At 37.4% G+C, this 19850-nt stretch overlaps 5 protein-coding genes across 6 annotated transcripts; 4 read left to right on the top strand and 1 right to left on the bottom strand.

Annotated features, from left to right (window-relative positions):
• LOC108662467 lies at nucleotides 2823-3878 on the bottom strand. The gene has a single exon (XM_018122882.1). The coding sequence runs from the start codon at nucleotides 3876-3878 to the stop codon at nucleotides 2823-2825; it is 1056 nt and encodes a 351-aa protein (XP_017978371.1).
• LOC18597306 lies at nucleotides 6009-6873 on the top strand. The gene has a single exon (XM_007026249.2). The coding sequence runs from the start codon at nucleotides 6298-6300 to the stop codon at nucleotides 6700-6702; it is 405 nt and encodes a 134-aa protein (XP_007026311.2). The 5' UTR covers nucleotides 6009-6297; the 3' UTR covers nucleotides 6703-6873.
• LOC18597307 (glucan endo-1,3-beta-glucosidase 4) lies at nucleotides 7716-9107 on the top strand. Its single transcript, XM_007026250.2, has 3 exons — nucleotides 7716-7880; nucleotides 7978-8229; nucleotides 8870-9107. Exons 1-3 carry the CDS (start codon nucleotides 7757-7759, stop codon nucleotides 8902-8904), a joined length of 411 nt encoding a protein of 136 aa, XP_007026312.1. The 5' UTR covers nucleotides 7716-7756; the 3' UTR covers nucleotides 8905-9107.
• LOC18597309 (CASP-like protein 2B1) lies at nucleotides 10814-13595 on the top strand. The gene is made up of 3 exons (XM_007026252.2): nucleotides 10814-11487; nucleotides 11594-11726; nucleotides 13089-13595. Exons 1-3 carry the CDS (start codon nucleotides 11264-11266, stop codon nucleotides 13338-13340), a joined length of 609 nt encoding a protein of 202 aa, XP_007026314.2. The 5' UTR covers nucleotides 10814-11263; the 3' UTR covers nucleotides 13341-13595.
• On the top strand, nucleotides 14187-19650 carry LOC18597310 (protein NAR1). Of its 2 annotated transcripts, none has more exons than XM_018123868.1 (11): nucleotides 14187-14576; nucleotides 14831-14904; nucleotides 15191-15344; nucleotides 15926-16112; nucleotides 16300-16426; nucleotides 17148-17325; nucleotides 17442-17491; nucleotides 17565-17736; nucleotides 17981-18107; nucleotides 18234-18325; nucleotides 18440-18740. In XM_018123868.1, exons 1-11 carry the CDS (start codon nucleotides 14454-14456, stop codon nucleotides 18449-18451), a joined length of 1296 nt encoding a protein of 431 aa, XP_017979357.1. In that variant the 5' UTR covers nucleotides 14187-14453; the 3' UTR covers nucleotides 18452-18740. The 2 variants fall into 2 exon arrangements, with proteins under 2 accessions (XP_017979357.1, XP_017979356.1); XM_018123867.1 differs by lacking the exon at nucleotides 18440-18740 and adding an exon at nucleotides 19007-19650 and having other exon boundaries at nucleotides 14189-14576.

Here is a 19850-nt window from a genome sequence, read left to right on the forward strand (position 1 = left end):
GAAATATCTGGTCTTGTAAAAGTAAGGTACAAGAGTCTTCCAACCAGTTGTCTATACGTAGTACTATCTTTCAATTGTTCTTCATCTGTGGCCTTTGTCAATTTATGATGATATTTAATCGGTGTAGACACTGGTTTAGATCCCAATAAACCATATTCTGTTAAGATGTCCAGAGTATACTTCCTTTGACAAAGAAAAATTCCCTTGCTGGACCTTCCCACTTCTAAGCCAAGAAAATACTTAAGTTTCCCTAAGTCCTTAAGCTTGAAATTAGAACTCAAATGGCCCTTAACATCATTAGTAAGATCCATTGAAGTACTGCCAATCACAATATCATCCACATAAACCAACAATGCAATGAATTCCCCTGTTTGAGTAGTCTTGGTAAACAAAGAATAGTCAGCTTTGGATTGCTGAAAACCATAAGCTAGTAAACAAGTGGTAAATTTTGAATTCCACTGTCGTGATGCTTGTTTGAGTCCATACAACGACTTATTCAACTTGCACACCATCTTACCACCGGTAAGACACTCCCCCTTAAAACAATACCCCTGTGGCAGCTCCATGAAAACAGTTTCATTCAAATCCACGTTCAAGAAAGCATTATTAATATCAAGCTAAGTAAAAAACCAGCCTTTAATGGCTGTCAGCGCTAAAAACAGCCGAACAGTGGTATGTTTCACCACAGGATTAAATGTCTCTTGATAATCAAAGCCTGCCCTTTGATTATAACCCTTGGCTACTAATCGGGCTTTATATCTCTCAACAGAACTGTCAACATTTAGTTTGACCTTGTAGACCCATTTACAGCCAATAACATGAGAATTAGGAGGTAAAGGTACCACTGTCCATGTCTTATTCGCCTCCAAAGCATCCAATTCAGTTTGCATAGCCTCCCTCCATTGAACATGTTTTACAGCTTGATGATAACATGTGGGTTCAGGTATATGAGACAAGGCTACTATAAAAACTTTATGATCAGGTGAGAGTTGATTACTAGACAAATATTTGGTGATGGGATATTTGGTAACAAAATTGGCCTGTGTAGGAAAGGTACAATGATAAGCCTCAAGGTATTTTGCTGGGTGTCTTTGTCTAGTACTTTTTCTAATATTGGATGGTGAATTATGAGAATGTGGTTCTTCAGCAAGTAGAACTATAGGTTCACTCAACTTAGGTAGATTAGCATTTAAATAAGGCAAATCCATATTGGAATAGAAGCAGAAGTATCAACAACAGAATCAAAAGAATTATCAGCAATAGGAACAAAATTATTGTCAGATATTGACGGAGAAGGAATATCAACAAAATGTGTATATGAAACAATTAAAGGATGGGTAGGTAAAGAAGCATCATGAGAAGAAGACAAATCATAAACAGAACGTGAGGTTGATTGATGTCGCTGAAAAGGAAATATTGATTCATGAAATATAACATTTATAGAAACAAAGATACTATGTGTAACTAGGTCATAAAGCTTGTAACCTTTAATACCTACTAGATATCCAAAAAAAATACATTTTTTAGCCCTAAGTTCAAACTTCTTTCTGTTGTGTGATAAAGTTGATGCAAAACATAAAGAACCAAATACTTTAAGATGTGAATATGAAGGTGGTTTATGAAAAAGCTTTTCAAATGGAGTTTGATCATGTAAACTTGGTGTGGGCACCCTATTTATTATATGAGTAGCAACCAAAATTGCATCACCCCAAAATTTTAAAGGAAGATTAGCTTGAAATAAAAGTGATCTAGCCACAACTAAAAGATGCTGATGCTTTCTTTCAACAATACCGTTTTGTTGGGGGGGTCTCAACATAAGAAAGTTAGTGCACAATTCCCTTAGAGCTAAAAAAATCAGTAAGATTAAATTCTGAACCATTATTTGACCTTATTTGTTTGATTGAAACATTAAATTGATTCAAAATCATATTATAAAATGTAGGCAAAATCATAGAAACTTCTGACTTGTACTTCATTAAAAAAATCCATGTAAACCTAGTGTATTCATCAACAATGGTAAGAAAAAACTTATGCTCTGAAATTGTAGAAACTTCATATGATCCCCAAATATCAACATTTATTAGTTCAAAAGCAAATGTAACATAAGGTACATGAATTGGAAAAGGAAGCCTTTTCTGTTTAGCAAGTGGACAAATATCACAGAAAAAATTTTCTGTACATGAAACATCAAGGAAATGTTGATGAATCTGTTTTATTTTCTTAAGTGGAATGTGCCCTAATCTAAAGTGCCACAAATCAAAAACAATAGACAAACTATTACAAGAATTAACAGAGTGAAAAATTACATTTTTGTCCTTTTGAAACTGTGCAACTAGTTGTGCATCCAACTCCTTTTGTAAGAGATATAAGTCATCCCTCACTCTAGCATCCCCAATCACTTTCTAGGAAACTAGATCCTATATAATGTAGTACGAATCAGTAAAAAACAAATGTTGTTTCTGACACTTTGCTAACTTGTTAACAGAAATTAGGTTGAATTTAAAACTTGGTACACACTAAACATTCTCTAAAATCAAATCTCCTAATTTTGCAATGCCCATATGGGATACCAAAACATTTATTTTGTTTGACAATTGAACAAAAACATCATGAACTTTCCTATATGCAGTAAAATTTTTAAGATTACAAGCTATATGATCAGTAGCACTAGTATCAAGTATCTAGGCATCACTATTCAGAAATGAACACATTGAAGCAATAATACTATTTACAAAAGAATATGAACAGAAATCATTAAAGGAATGATAAGCATGATTGAAAGACTTACCTGCCACGGTTGAATTTACCAAAGCAATTTTACTCTACTGACTGGATATTGTAGGAGTATCATATTGATTGATTAATGGTTGTTCATTGATGAGAGACAGCATCTTATGAATTTGATCCTTAGAAAGGCCAATTTGAGACATCGAACCATTGATACCCTCATCTCCAGCTTCATTAGACTTGGCTATAGAAATCACATTGTTGGCAGAATAAGATTGACTTCTTTTATTATTGCCATTAGATTTGTTCTTATTGAACTTATAATCTGCAGGAAATCTAATCAGTCGATAACACTTATCCTTTAAGTGACCTTTCTTTCCACAATTTGAGCATAAAAAATTAGATTTTCTTTTTGATTTTTCACCAGCAACTACTGATATAGCAGCAGTCTCACTTAATGGCTGAACCGTGACATGAAAATTCCTCTTATTTTCTTCTCTTAAAACAAGATTATATGCCTCATCCAAAGATGGAAAAGGCTTCATCATTATAATCTGTGATCTTATAGCAGAAAAACTATCATTCAATCCATTTAAGAATCGAAAGATATTAACCTTAGCCATCTGATCAACAAATTCCTGAAAACCTCCACAAGTACACTTAGGTAGAGGGTGAAAGCTACGCAACTCTTCCCAAACAAAATTCAACTCAGTAAAATACAGATCAACTGATATAATTTCTTGAGTAATGCCATTAAGTGTGTGCTGCAGATTACAAATTCTAACATAATCTGGCAATGAAAACCTTCGTTTTAGGGTTTCCCATATTTGAGCCGCATTACTCATATAGAAAACAGTGGAAGCAATTGATGGTGTTAAAGATTCAAGCAACCAGGCAACAATCAAATTATTGCATCTTATCCACGGCATATACAATTTGTCAGTAACTAAGGGTTGAGGAATCGTACCATCAATAAACCCTAGCTTATTGCGAATGGACAAAGCAAGATAAAATGATCTATTCCATGCTGAGTAATTCGTTGAAGTAAGCTTCGGAGTAATCGAGATTAAACCGTGATGATCTGAGTGATGCACAAAATAAGCCGAGTGTGGATCGTCCAAAAGAGAAATCCCATGTGCTGACTCGGCCATAGCAATTCACATCAAGAAGATATTTTTCTCACAAAAATCAAAACACAAAAAAAAATCATCAAAAAAAGCCTCAAGAAATACAGATTTGAGCAAAAAGAACCAAACCCTAACAACAGTCGATTCCCAAACAAATCTGCAAGAAACAAGAAAGATTAGATCAAGAATCTGGAACGATTGATTTGATAAACCGATTCACACACAAAGCCCCAAATAATATGCCAGAAAATGCGACAAAGGATCGATGCTCCCAATGGCTGAATCGATAACAAAACCCGATCGCAATCCTTGAGATAAGCACTGTTACTGTAATACAAGGAGAAATATGAATAGGCCTACAAGAAATCAAAGAAAAAATAGTTCAGGAACCCCGGATCAGAGCTCTGATACCATGTGAAGAACTTGCAATTTCATAGAATCAAAGAATCAAAGAACAGAAAATGGGAAAAAATATTCTGCATATTCTCATAAAATGAAATAGTCAAAAGCCAGCTATTTATAGTGCTGGTAGAGTTTGTAATTCTAAACAACACATAAGACTAAAAACGTAAAAGAACTGTAAAACAAATTATTTACAATAAATTAATAAATTTATACTCTTCACTAGCCTCATGAAATTGCACTGCTTGGCCAAGAATATTGCAGCTACCGTACAAATTTTGGAATAAACGCAGTACATGCATGGTCCATGAGGAGGAAGTTAATGTCTATAGATTTGATTTCCGGTTAAGGTTAGATTTAGTTTTCAAGGGAAAATCAAGCATGATCTGTTCAGCTCATCCATGGTTTACATGTCTTTGAAGGCATAGAGTTCAATTCATTGATTGTTTGGTTCATTCGAATTATAAGCCACTTTAACATTCATTTTCATGAAGTTATTTTCCCTAAACTGAAGTAGCAAGTTTCCTCTGATTCACCATTATCAGAAAGAGGGCAGAAACGAATAGAAGCATAGAGCCATGGTTTCTTGCCCTTTTTGCCATTGAGAATTTCTAGTGAAAGTAACCATTCATGGTTGGTCCAAACGGGCAGATTCTAGCAATATTCCACACAAATTCAGCCAATTATATCAGAATCCAGCCAATGATGAAATAATGAGTTACTTCCATGTTATTGAGTCCATCCCTCGCTAGTTACCAATGATTCAGGATTGAGTCCATGCTGGTATCCTAAAAAGAAGGTCCAGATCTGCATGTTATGGAGTTGCCATCATGTAGTAGTGAGAATCTGCTCTATCACTCATTCTGGACGGGCTGGTAATTGGTCAGCGCTTTTTCCCACTCCAATTCCTGAAATTCCAAGCATAGGTTGTTAAACTGAAAGCCTTAACTTATATATTGCTGCTGATTCTATCTAGTTTTATTTAGAGTTCAGACATATTTCCAGACGCTTGTGCTTCATTGCTAGGTGTGTGAGCTGCGGGATGTCATCAACATGGACAAGGCTAGCTACATGTAGCCACTTAGTAGGTGAAATTATTTTATGATATAAATTAACCTTTAGTGCGAAATGGATATAATAGGAATATCAGCAGCACGCCTTGTCTATGGCCCCATATTTCTTTTCAAGCCACTCTTCCAAACTTCGAAGTTGCAAACTAATACAAAATAAATAATGGAGAGAGGGGGGTGCTTCTGCTGCATAGAAGAAGCATCCAATCCCAACACTGTTGGCATCTGCAGCTTTCATCTGAGCATGCCATTCCCTTCCAAAAACTTCAAGACAAAACATATCTTGAGAGAGAGAGAATGTTTGTATGTCTGTCTTTGTCATACATTATTGTACAATCAAAACATTATGAGCTCCTAAGATTATTCCCTATTCTGAACCTTGTCTTTTAACCCTCACACCGCCCCCACCTCTGTGCCTTCTCTTACCCTAAACAGTTAGCTAAGAATGATGGTCTCAAAGAGCGAAGTTTTGGAAGTGGAAAATGGAGATTTTAAAATTTATATCCTTTGCAAAACCCCATCATCCCCGAAGCTATAAACAGGCTTTGGGGGCGAGCCGATAGAGCATTCCCCAATCTATTATTCCTCCAAACATACCCTTCCATGTGCTAGTTTCAACGTTCTTTTGGACTCTTCTCCCCACACTTTTTCTCCTTTAGCCTTGCTTTTGCCTCTTCTCCCACATACACTAACCAAAGTACTCCCTTAGATTGGCCACACAACCTTTTCTTTTTGGACCTTTGCCGCTTAGCTGCCGATTCTATTCCCTTTTTTAAATCATTTAGAATTTTATCGGACAACTAAATGCCTTCAACTAATTCAAGCATACCATGGTAACCATGCCAACACCCTATAAATACACATAAACCCTTTCAAGCGGTCCTTAGAGTACTTCACCTACACCGCCTTTCTTGCATCAGTAGACATTGCTCGCTATAGCTAATTAAGAGCAAAAGATCATATCTTCTCAAATGGGTAGGGAAAGCATTAATGATCCTACCATTGTTTTTCAATCATCCATTGCTCTACTGCAGGAGAGGTTCAGGCAGTTGCAGAGAATGAAGGAGATGAGAGAAGAGAGGGAACTACTAAGAAAGCACGCTGAGCCTAAACAATGCAACCCCACCTTGCCTTATGAGCCATCAAGGTTGTTCTTTCACTTCTTGCCACCAAGGTCACCACCTCCTCAAGTACCTTTCTCCCTCTGGTCTGGTTCACAACACAGGTGTTCTGGTACTGATTCTCAGTCCACGGAGGCCCCACTTTTTGCGAGTTTATTGCCCACAGCCTCAAAGATACCTGATTCTATGCATGTCTCTCAGAACAAATTCGATGATTCGGATTGTGATGATGTGGATACCTCCCTTCACCTGTAAACAAATTAACCCATACTTCGTTTGGTGCTGTAATAGTGAAAGAGTTAGTGATATTATTGTAGTGATGGATATCATCCATCGAATATAATTAATTTACCTTCCTGTTTGTGCTATATGATAATATGAAGCTAGCTATATATAATTAGCTGATATTCCAGCTTTTTGGCGTCATATACGTGCTACTCTTGGTCATTTCTTATCACTGTCAAAAGGCGAAAAAGCCAAGAGCAAGTGCCATGTTTCTGTGATTTTTTTCCCGTTGGCCAATGTTCGGATGCGTGAAACGGTACTTTTCTTAATTTAGAACAAGCCTAGAGACTGGAGTTGATCAGAATTATTACTCTACCAATTGTCTAGATGGTTAAATCCAAATATACCTGCATGGTACTAAGATTTAAATTTTAACAAAACGGTAATGATTTTATACACAGCAAATCCAAATGCCGTGTTGCGGTCTAGATGCGGGCTCCATGGACTGCAGAAGATAGCTATTCTGCATTCATCTTGAGCTATCTGCATTCATCACCATGCGTGCATGTGAATCATGTGAAGGGGATTTCTGTAGATTATTGCCATTTTTCATCAAGAACTCGATATTGTAGAATTTGGGGATACTATAAACATGTATGCCACCTGACGTGCCACTCACGCTTTGATTGAAACGAACTGTTGGGAATTACAAAAGGAAGATCTAATGCTTTTTTTCTATGAGTTTGCTTCAGAATAGGGACAGTTTGATGCTCAAATTATTTGATATGTCCCTTACAAGTTAAAGCTTAAACACATAAACTCTACTCTGAACCGAGTGTCAAAGTAATGGGAAATCCTAACCAAAAAAGTTTAAACAGTTCTGGTCCATTTTTGCGTTGTCATGAAAGTTCCCAGATTGGGAACAATCCAGGTAGTTTGACCATTCCAAAACAAAGATTGTATTCTTAATCGTAAGATGGAAGGAACATAAAAAGAGAGGAATCTCTACTTTGACAAAAGCAAAGAATTCCTTCTCAAAGCTACTTCATCTATAGCCATTAGCTAGCTACTGGTGGTACGGCAAATGCCCAACCTTCTGTCTTGGATACACACGTCTGCAACTCCCCCTGAATCAGCCACAATGCCGTCTGCCTTACATTGGACTCTGCTTGCTCTTTGCTTTGTTTCTTTAATTTTACAGAAGACAGGTAGTGCCATAGTTAGTGACTTTACTGATCTTTCCATGGTTGTTGATCGTGATCAAGTAAAATTAATTTAGGTCTATAAATTTTTGGGTCATGCTAGATGCTCAATTCAGGGAATGGTGCATAGCTGATGAGCAAACTCCTGATGATGAGTTGCAGAAGGCCCTTGATTGGGCTTGTGGGAAGGGAGGTGCCGATTGCAGTAAGATACAAGTGAACCAACCTTGTTATCTTCCAAACACTATAAGGGACCATGCCTCTTATGCCTTCAACAACTACTATCAGAAGTTCAAGAACAAAGGAGCAACTTGCTACTTCAATTCTGCTGCCATGATCACAGATCTTGACCCAAGTAAGATCATAATCCTATCACTTTTTTTTCTTTCTTTTAGATTTAATTCGAATCGAGATTTCTACTTAAACTCTCATGCTACTTTTACCACATGATTTATATCTATTGGCTTTTCCTATACTTAACTAATTACATTAGTACTAGATTTCTATGTACCAAAAAGGATACATGTCAGTACTAGATTACACTCACATCCCTAAGCTGCAATTCTGCTTGATCATCCTATAATTTTTCTCATCCTTTAGACTTTGAAATTTTTGGAGATGGCCTGCATAAAGGGTTTTAAGAACTTGGTAATTGAAAGTGATTCTTTAATGGCTGTTAAGGAAATTACAAAGTCTGAGATTTGTTCATGGGAGTGGAGTAGTTTGGTGCATTATATCGTTTGTTCAGCTGCTGATTGCTCTAAATGCCAGCTCATTCATACCAGGCAAGAAGACAATTCTTTAGCTTATGCTTTAGCTAGTGTTACATGCCTAAACCTCAAGAAAAAATAAAAAACAGAGAAGTTGTAGTAATTACGACTAGTGCTCAACTTTATATGATGTGGCTGCGTGGGAGGGTTTGGCTGTTAATTGCCCGTTTCAGCAACTCTATTCTAGCTGCTACTGACTACTCCGATTTCTTTCTTTGTTGACAGGCCACCATTCATGCAAATTTGTATCTGTTCCCTAGCTGGAGGCCAAAGTCTTTGCAATACACTTGTTTCTGTTGGAAATTTACGCGTGATCTCTTACAATTTTCAGCAGAAACATAACATAAAATACTAGTTTTTCTTTTACTTTTTACCCTTTCCTCTCCTGTTTCAGACTTGTAATTTTCTTTCCTGGTGTGTGTTCCACCATTCAATATGAAATCTGGTTTTGGACTTCCTCTCACCTTGAGAGATTTCAACTTCCAAGCACCATGGTAGTGCTTTCTTTCCGCCCCAACTTATCTTAACTGAATACCATGCTCTCCTGATCTCCTTGGTCTCTGTTATCATCAACCAACAACCATCCATCCTGGAGATTTCCTGGATATGGAGGCTAAGCTTCTTGAGCAGTGTCATTTCAATTTTCAACGAAAAAGACAAAAGATTTAATATCATACGCATTTATAGAAGATTGAAGAGATAGATTTAGTATCGTGTTGCTCACAAACCAAAAGATCCTGAAAGTATCCCCATCCAACGAATGTTGATACATACTTTTTCAATTTCTTCAGAGTCTCTTTCATCACCTTGTATATTTCACATGGCCAGACCCCAGATGTATATATGAAAGATAAAAATGCAGTGCTTTTGCATTGCTCACGTATTTCATATGGTTGGACAAAGTATGGCCGATGTTATCACTATCTTCTTCGAAAGTCCAACCCCACCTCCACTGGAATTCAACTTGGTTTTCAAGCCAACTTTGCAATTAGTTCTGGCAAGCAAATAAAGACAATAAGAAAAGATACAAAGGAGTACTGTATGCATCGAGTGATCTGGGACTTACTCATGAAGAGAATAATTAATGAAGGTAGAAACCAAATGCTGTTGAAGACAAGCTGGAGGATATACCAGTGGTCAAAATCTAGATGATTGTTTCGTGTAAAATGATTACCTTGATTTAGTTGCTTTAATCATAAATTCATAGTTGAAACTTATATTTGCATTTGGATTTTTGTTGACTTTAATCAGATATTGAGGGGAACGAGTGAGAAAAAAAAAGAGTAGAAACGTGATATGTATTGTTGGCGGAAGATCTTTGTACTCCTATCAGCTATGCACACATCCTAACAATGCCAAATCAATGGATAAGAATGAAAAGACAAACATGCGAGATTCCTTTCCTTTTACCTTCGGCAAATGGCAATGGAGGAAACAAGGTTGTAAAAGGAGGGGTAGCTTGGGCTAAAACTGATGGGACAAGGCTAGTCACTTAAAGATTGACATTTGAATGGAAATCAAAATACAAAGTTGCTTTGCCTGCTAATGGAATGCAGTAGTTAGGAAGTGGATTTTCTCGGAGTTAAAAATCAATGGAGCCATCCTCTCATCCTACAAGCTTTTGGCATCAGCCGGACGTATCCATGACGCGTGTTGCGCTGGAATTATTGCATTGAACAAGTGTCCTGGAGATGGAGATCTTGCGTGGCTCTGCTGCAAACTAAAGGCAATCCTCGGCAAACGCTGCTGAAAGGCGCGTGGTCTTGTGAGGAAGTCTCCTCCGACGACTTCCGAGTCCTTACATCATGGTAAAATGTGGACGCAAGCACATCATCAAGTGAGTAAAACCAACCAACCAAAGACCCCACCACGAAAGAAGAACCAAGAACCTAACATCAACTATGCGACCTTTAATCATTTGACGAGCTTTCCTCTTGTGTGTTTAGATTCTTCTTTTTATATTTCCTTTGACAGATTGTTTTATTACTAGCTTTCAGACGAAGGAGAGTTAGTTTCCGTTGTTTCTTTTTAAGAGTGGTCTATTCAAAAAGAAATGGGGCCACGCATTAAATTCAACCATCAGCCTTGATCAGTGGGGAAGGATTTAAGGCACTCGCTTACCTTATCTGAACCTTTTCTTGGAACAACAAAACCGTTGCCCCTTCCTAGAAAAACAACTCTAAAGAAAGTATCCCTGTTGCTTCTGTCTCTCTTTGCCATAGTTTCATTTCTCTTCTTTTACTTTCCCACATACGCCTTAAATGCATGGTTAATACCCGTCTGTGCACAAGATGAGGTGCCCTTTGCCTTGAGGCCTCGTGCGTTTTGAGAGCCTCTAACTTCTGACCACACTTGGCACTGGGCAGGCCTCAGTCGTCCAGCAAAGCAAAACAAAACACCTTTTTATTTCCTTTTTTATAATTACAGAGAAAAAAAGGGGTACCACTCATAAAGTGGGGAAGGCCATTTACTCTTTAGACTATAGTTTGGCGCAGGCCTATTTAAGCAGTCGGGGTGGTTGCCTGATTGGTTAGGTGTACGTGCTTTGTGCTTGAGAGTTTTGTCTGGGGCTGGTCTGTTTCTTCCTTCTCTGTGGAGTGTTGGCCTTTTGGCAAGAAGATGAATTATTTGGGTGTTGGTGTTAGTCCTGGGAATGTCCCAGTATACCATGCCACTAATCTGAAGGTGATTGATAGGAGAGTGAGAGTTGCGGAGTTGGTTTTGAGGTGTGTGATATGTGTCTTAAGTGTTCTTGCAGCTGTTCTTGTGGCAACAGATACTCAAGTCAAAGAAATCTTCTCAATTCAGAAGAAAGCTAGGTTTACAGACATGAAAGCTCTTGTGTAAGATCCTCTACTCTCTGGCTCTCTCTAGTTTACCCCTCCGAGATTGAGCATCCCGTTGGTTTCCATGTAAAACTCATACCTTTCTTGCTTTTCTTGTTCACAGGTTTTTGGTGGTAGCCAATGGGGTAGCTGCAGCCTACTCATTGATACAAGGGGTGCGTTGTGTTGTGGCTATGGTGAGAGGAAGTGTGCTTTTCAGCAAGCCTTTTGCTTGGGCCATTTTCTCTGGAGATCAGGTACTGTGCATTTCCTCCATAGCATACACGGAAGAGCCTAAGAGCTAAGACCCTGCATCTTGTTCAGCTAGTAGTTGTAATTGGTAAAGTTATGTTTCGGGTTCCCAGTTGTCCATATCTCTAAACTTGGTTGAAGGGTTTCATTGAGGCAGACTACCCCATTTACATGGATTTAGCTGATTGCATGCTAACTTGCATCCTTAGCAGAAGGAGATAAAAAAAACATTGTAAAACGGCAATTTTAAGGGCAATAACAAAATTTTTAACTGGAGTAGGTGCAATAAATTGAAAGACAACAATAATTTCCCCCTTTGTTTTTTAGAACGCTAGGCTTCCACCAAAAAAGAAGAAGTCAAGGTTTTTCGTACATTAGCATTTAATGTTAAAGTTAATGTATTCGACAGGGTGGTAGCCTGGTAGGTAATTGATGTTAAGCCTGGTAGTCTTGAAAATCCTTGCAATAGCAACAGTAGTCTGAGAATGTAAGCAGCAAATAATGATGAGGGGAAGATGAAGATCATCAATGTAAAGAAACAACTATCCTATCAAACAATGAAATACACACACACACACTCACACGTTGCAATAAATATGAAATAGGCCTTCTGAAATTCATTGAGTGCTTGTTGCGAGCTAAACCAACATGAGTGGACTTTTAAGTCTTGCATAAGAATTAAGAGGAAAGGCAGGTCCTTGGTGTTGTTGTATGGAATTTATTTCTCATTCATGATATAGTCAGAATGCAGCTAATTTTTCATCTCCTGTTGTTCTACGTAGTAAATAGACGGCTAATGCTCGATCTTAAATGTTGGAGCGTAAGCTGGTATGAGAAAAACAATGATTTAATGCACCAGACAGAAGCCTCACGCGGTTTCGAAAATCCAACTAACGCTGGTGTGGAAAGAAGAAAATCCTGTGGCAAGATGCTAGCTAATAATGTATATTGAAAATAATATTGTTAATATTCCATGAATATCTTGAGAATTATGTTGTAGTCAGACTTTGCAGGATTCAGCATGGTATGTTGGGTTCTTTTGATTCTAATGCATACCTTAACAACCTCCCAGCTCCCCCTTCTTTTTTTGACCATGAGGATTATTTGAGGGAAGGATAGAGGAGGCCTGATTTGGTGCCATATCAGGGCCAGTTATTTCGTATAACCTGACCTTTCGAGCTGATTTTAATATTTATCAATTATCACATACCTGGAGAGAGCTGATATGGAGACCATTTTCTCTGTGGTAGCACCATCTAGCCTGAAAGAATGCTCGCAAAATGCGATTACTTTAATGGTTGAAAACACATGTATATTGACCGGAAGTGAGCATCTAATCATTAACATATCATGTTTTTCTTTTGCAGGCCCTGGCATACTTGACTGTGGCTGCTGTGGGAGCTGCTGCACAGTCAGCAGTGTTTGGCAAGCTCGGGCAAACAGAGCTTCAATGGTTGAAGATATGCAGCATGTACGGGAAGTTCTGTAACCAAGTTGGGGACGGAGTAGCAATGGCACTGCTAGTTAGCCTTGGCATGGTGGCCCTATCTTGTATCTCCGCTTTCAGTCTCTTCCGCTTGTATGGCAGCACCAAAGCCAAGAACAACTCCAGGAGGTAGAAACTCGGGTGCTGAAGTTTTTAGGTAGCCAAACTGCCTTGTTTCACAGGCTCATTCCTCAAGGTTCTGTAATATTTTATCTTTGTTATATATTATAAAGAAAAAAAGTGGGATTTATGTCTCCCATTTGACAATAAATCAAAGGCTGGATTCTGTAGAAATTAGAACTTAAAAAGTCCCTTGGTTTCTTTCATGCGTTCAAGCAGTTGAAACACCATGAGACACCTAATCAATGAATATAGGTTTCAGTTGAAACACCAATGGAGTTAGCTGCCTAGCTTTCCATCTTCCTGAGGAACAGAGCATGTCCTAGAAGGCTAAAAAACAAACAGGCTTAATGCCTATCTATCTATAGGACTATGATCAGTAAATGAGTTCATGGCGGTGGCCTGGAATAGATGCTTGCTCAGCTCTTCACAAGCACAACCCTCTTGAAAACCAAACTAATTGAATTATATTTTCGAATTAATTGATTTAATTTATTAAAATGGAGTAATATTATTATGAGATAGAAGATCTAAGCATGGTCTCCTCTCCTTCCGAATCAGAATCAAATTGAAACTTAAAAAGGATTTCTTTGTTTTAATTTAAAGTTCTGTTTTTTAAGACAGACAAGATAGAAAGAGAATTTGTGTTTGCTCGTACTGGTGGACCGTGGTCGACACGTGCCATCGAAAGCTTGGGATAACATCAAATGCAAGCATATCTACCGACAAAAGGAGAAACTTGAGATCGTATTGGACAATCTTACCACATTAATAACTTTGACTTTCATCTTTCCACACAAAGCTCGAATCTTGTTGGCTACTGAACACGTAAAACAACCTCTGGTGATTCACAGAATCAAAAACTCCCAAACAGACACGCCTTTGCTCGACCCCTCACTCCCTCCCTCCCCCGGGTAAAGTCACCGCCTTTGACCTACCAAACGATTCCAAAACTACTGTTCTCTTTCAAGCTCCGTAGAAAACCTAAAGTTTTTATTAATTTCTTAATAAAAATCCTTAATTTTATTATAAAACTATTGATTTGCGAATAAGCTCGCAGCATCAGGTATCGATTTTGGGGGATTGAATTTAGGCGGTTTGTGTATAAGAGCTAAGAAATTAAGCGATGTCGGAGAAGTTTTCGCCGACTCTCAGAATCGGAGATCTCAGCGATTTCATAGCTCCGTCTCAAGCCTGCGTTGTTTCTCTTAAAGGACTCAAAGCAACCCCTAACAAGCCTGAGCCTCAGGTACTTGTACTTTTGGCTTTACTTCGTTTTCTTTCCTCAATTATCAATCTTTTGTTTAGGACTTTTGCTAAATTTGATGCGAAATTAGATGCAAGAATTAGTTTTTGGTTTGTAATTTGGTATTTTGATATTAGTTTTAGCTGCCGCACAGAAGCTTTGTTCTACTAATTATCATATTACTTAACTGTAGAAGAGAATACATAAATTTATTTGCTTTGATTAATTTTTACTTTTTTTGAATTACTTTGGTGAAGGTGAGGGTTTCAACTGTTAAGAGTCAGCAAGCTGAACCAGTAAAAATTTCACTTAAGGACTGCTTGGCATGCAGGTAATATTTTCCTCTGTTTTTCACTCATGATTCTTGTCTTCTAAATTGCTTATGTTTTGCATTGGATGGAACTTTTGTGTATATTTTAAGGCTACTTCTAGTTCGTGCCAATTACAATCAGAAATAATAGATGAATAGGAGCTACTAAAATGAGATAAAACAAAAAATGGTTGTTGAGTGCCTAATTTATGACTTTCCAATTGTTTTCTTGATAAGTGCTGCAAGTTTTTATCTATTGTTACTTACATCAAAGACATCTTTGTAAATTTTTTTTGCGATGGTGCAGCGGCTGCATAACCTCAGCAGAGACTGTAATGCTTGAGAAGCAAAGCTTAGATGAATTCCTTTCCAATATTAATAAAGGGAAGGCTGTTATTGTATCCCTCTCTCCTCAGTCAAGGGCCTCGCTTGCAGCTCACTTTGGCATCACTCCACTACAGGTATGAAAACATCAGAAACTGTATCCCTCCCATTTTCTTCTTGATTTTTTCCTTTTGGGTACATATGGTGGCCCACTATATTCATTGCTTGGTGAGAGAAAAATGCCCCTTTCGGTTTTGCTGCTCATAGGTGAGGAAACCAATCATTGAAGTGCACCAAGTGGGTGCCAAACCAAGTACAAGTCCAATCCTTTTAGAGCATGTGATTAATAAAAATCTAATGCATCATCTACTTTCATGTGCTGCCGCCTGTTAAACCAAAAAAGAAAAGTGTATAACCAAGTATCCAAGGGCTTTGATAGTGGCATTTCTACTCCCTGACATGCTCTTCTGTTAAAGAAACAAAAGCCAGAGAGGGTTAAATCAATCAATTTTCTCTTACCACACAAGTTTTCACACCCCTCTCAAACTTGTAATTCCTTTTGATTAAATCTGCCACAACCCAAAAGATTCCCCACATCTATGAATTATTTATAGTTTTTGTGTTTTCATTTCTATCGAAGTGCAAGAAAGGTCACCTAAATGTTATTTAAGTCATTAGTGCATGCTTCTAATTATGGAAGGTCTTTTCTTATATTCAGGTTTTCAAGAAACTCACAACTTTTTTAAAGTCCTTGGGAGTAAAGGCTGTATTTGACACTAGTTGTAGTAGAGACTTAGCACTGATTGAAACTTGTAATGAGTTCATTAGTCGATATAAACAAAGCCAAGCAGCTGATGACGCGAAAACTAAATCCTCACTTCCAATGCTCTCCTCATCATGTCCAGGTATAGATCTGCCTGAAAAGTTTGGCAATCATTTAATAGCATCATTCTCTCCCTAAAACCCCAACATTCTAATGCACACGAATGTGCATTATGTATGGAAAAGATGACTATCGCAGGTATGACATAATAATATATAGTATTCTTGTGACCAAAAGTGTTGTTTCTGTGCATCTTTCTCTAATTGTAGGTTGGATATGCTATGCTGAAAAACAACTTGGATCCTATATCTTGCCATACATATCCTCAGTGAAGAGTCCTCAGCAATCAATGGGAGCTACTGTTAAGCATCATATATGTCAAACAATGGGTTTCAGGTACTGTCTGTTTGATGTTTTACACATCTAACTTGAGCTTCGTTTTGGTCATGATTGTGCTATGAATGAACATTTCTGCTAGGAGAGGCAACCTAACACTTGTAATCTATTCTGGTAATTGCTATTTGGCTTTTAAATTTCAGATGAATTGCATGAGTAGCAATTCTTTGAAAGTTTCATTCTTTAAGAAAACTTATAGTATCTTGTTAAGTTCAGTGGTTACGACTGAATTACAACATACTGTTTACCGCTACTAAGCTTCCCATCCTTCTAATGCCAGAAAAGAAACTAGAAAGGGAACAGAAATTTGATCATACTGCACACAACACACACACACACACATATCAGAAGGAAAATGGAATATAAATGTGTAGTGTTTGTTTGTATGTATGTGTATGATGAAGTCCTTTTCATAGCCTTTATTATACCTCCAAAATAATGAGAATGAGCAAAGGATTGTTAGAATTGCTATCTTTTGACAATTGTTGGTTATAGAGCCTATCTCCACCCTGTTTTTTCTTTTTTTCCTCTATTTAAGTGCAATTAAAAAGTAGGTTTTCATCTATAGGGTGACATCAGCAGGGCCAATCTCCACTTGGGATCTTATGAAAGCTTCTAGCTTTATATCTTTAAACTATTCAAATATTGAAGGAAATGGAGAATGCCAAAACTATATATTATCCTTAATGCTTGAATGTATATTATTCATTTTACTTGATAGGCCGGAGGAGGTTTACCATGTAACTGTGATGCCATGTTATGACAAGAAGCTTGAGGCTGCCAGGGAGGACTTTGTTTCTCAGGTGGGATCTGATGATGGAAGCCATGCAAATGAAGGTGTTTGTATCACAGAGGTTGACTCAGTCTTGACATCTGGAGAACTTTTAGATTTGATACAGGTGAAGTCAGGGTTTCACTTTATTTTAATTTCTATGTGCATTCTAATGTAACAGTTTTACATTGTTTATTTGATGGCTTTTTTTTAAAAGAAAATTTAGTTGGTTAATTTTTGCAGTTGAAAGAGGTTGATTTTAAAGCGTTGGAAGAGTCGCCTCTAGATAGAATGTAAGCACCACAATAATCCTCCTTAAAGCAACCCTAAACCCTACAAATGAAAAATATTGCTATCGTTCTACAGGTTGACAAATGTGGATGATGAAGGACATCTTTATGGGGTCTCTGGAGGCTCTGGAGGTTATGCGGAAACTGTTTTCCGATATGCTGCAAAAGTTCTCTTTGGAAGAGAAATTGATGGCCTACTGGACTTCAGAATTATAAGAAATCCTGATTTCCGAGAATTGACTCTAGAAGTAAGTTGTGCTTTTTAATTTGATAGTATTTTGTTAGCATTAAAGAAGTTCGAACATAAATAAAACATGTACTTGAACCTGAAGAGGGCCCGTTCTGTGATCTCAGTTTATAAGGGCTGCATTCTTGATGAATTAAATCATGGCTTTATTTATTATTTAACACATATGGTTGAAAAAATTCATGGCAGCAACTTCATCGCCACGTTGTTCTTCTACTTTAATATCCTGACAAGCTACAATGTAGGTGGAGGGTAGAACTGTGCTGAAATTTGCCCTATGTTATGGCTTCCAAAACCTGCAAAACATCGTCAGGAAAGTTAAAACACGGAAATGTGATTATCAATATGTGGAGGTCATGGCATGTCCTTCAGGTTTTTGTTCCTTGTTTCCTTTTATTTTGGATATTGAATTGGTTTTGATACATTCAGTTGTAACTTATTATAAGATAATGGAAATCCAGGTTAGGCATAACAGTTAGGTATGGTTAATATATGTAGGTTGTTTGAATGGTGGAGGTCAAATCAAGCCAAAGCCAGGACAATCTCCAAAGGATTTAATCAAATCATTGGAAGCCATTTACATGGAAAATGTGAGTTTCTGTCTTGAGTAATACATTTATTCTCAAGAATGATTTGTGTCATCATTTGGAAACACCCATTTATAATGTTAAGCTGTATTAAGCAATTTTTTTTTTGTCTCAGAGGAAATTCTGTAATTTTGAGCTGTTGGTTCTTTGAATCAAGTAGTGCCTATACCATTAGTATTTATGTACATGTCATCATCTTCCTTGAGCATATTACTGATTTGTGATATTCATCCTGTGATAAACCATGTGGTCAACCTTACATTTACAATTGGTTGGATTCAACTGTATTTAGGTTTTATGCACTTAATTTGGTATTCTTCTAATTTTGGGTTTGTATTGTTCCTCAACCTTAGTTGCTGTATTAGCATTGGTACATTTGTATTTGGTAGAGTAATGGACTCTCCATGGTTCACCTTGATTTGAATGTTTGTTGCGGATTAAATGGTCAATTCCATTCCTAATAGCACTTAGTAAATCTGATAATTCATCAAGCTAAATATTTCATTACAACAACAATTGAAGCATGAACTATGTTTGCAATGCTTTACTGCTAAAAGTGAACTGATTTCAAATGCTACATGAAGCCTAATGTTTGCATGCATATACACTCAAGCTCCCTTTTTAAAAATCTATTTGAATTCTTTAAGAGTTCTGCTTTAATTGATTCTTCTGTATGCCTTCTAGATTTTGGAAGCTGATCCTTTTAAGAACCCTCTGGTGAAACGCCTGTATGATGAGTGGCTTGAGCACCCCGGTTCAGAAAAAGCTAAAAGGCACATGCACACAGGATACCACCCTGTTGTAAAAAGTATCACAGCACAGTTGCACAATTGGTAAAGACTCTCTAGCATCTGGACCTGTCCAACATGGGAACTTCCTTTTGTTGTCTCTCCATGAGTTTCATGTTCTCAGCCGTGGCACGTTGCTGCCGGTCTTTTGCTCCTCTGAAAATTGCATTTGCAGGGAGGCCAATTTTGATAGAGTAAAGAGAGAATTTGTTTTGAAGAAAATTGTTTTATCATCACATAGTTATCTTATGTAAATGCTCAGTACTAGACATTAGTTAGACCAAAAAGAAAGAATTAATTTATGCTCTTACTTTCCTTTTTTCCCCCTTGATAGTAGCCTCGGTTTATTTTTTTTTTGGTCCAAATGAAGTCCCCTTTGATATGTACATGTTTCTTCTTTTATTCAATTCAAAACATGCTATTCTTGTTTTCTGTATAATCAATCAGGTTTGGGGGCTGCCTCTACCGCTACAATGTTATTCACATGTAAGGATTCTTACTTAATGAAGGAAAGTGACAAAATTCATGTCTTTGCTTTAATTGGGTTGAGATTGATACTGTATATGTATCTTATCATTTATGAAGATCGTTGAACTGTGGGTCTCTAAAGATTTGCACGTTAACTCCTCGAGCAAGCAGCTTGGCAGGTAACCAAAATAGCAGGACGAGCTGCTTTATCAGTCAGAATAACTTGAGGCCTTGAATTGCCAAGGAATTATGAGCTTATTATGCTAAAAAGG

The sequence above is a fragment of the Theobroma cacao genome, chromosome 6 (assembly GCF_000208745.1).
Source record: "Theobroma cacao cultivar B97-61/B2 chromosome 6, Criollo_cocoa_genome_V2, whole genome shotgun sequence".
Lineage (NCBI taxonomy): Eukaryota > Viridiplantae > Streptophyta > Magnoliopsida > Malvales > Malvaceae > Theobroma > Theobroma cacao.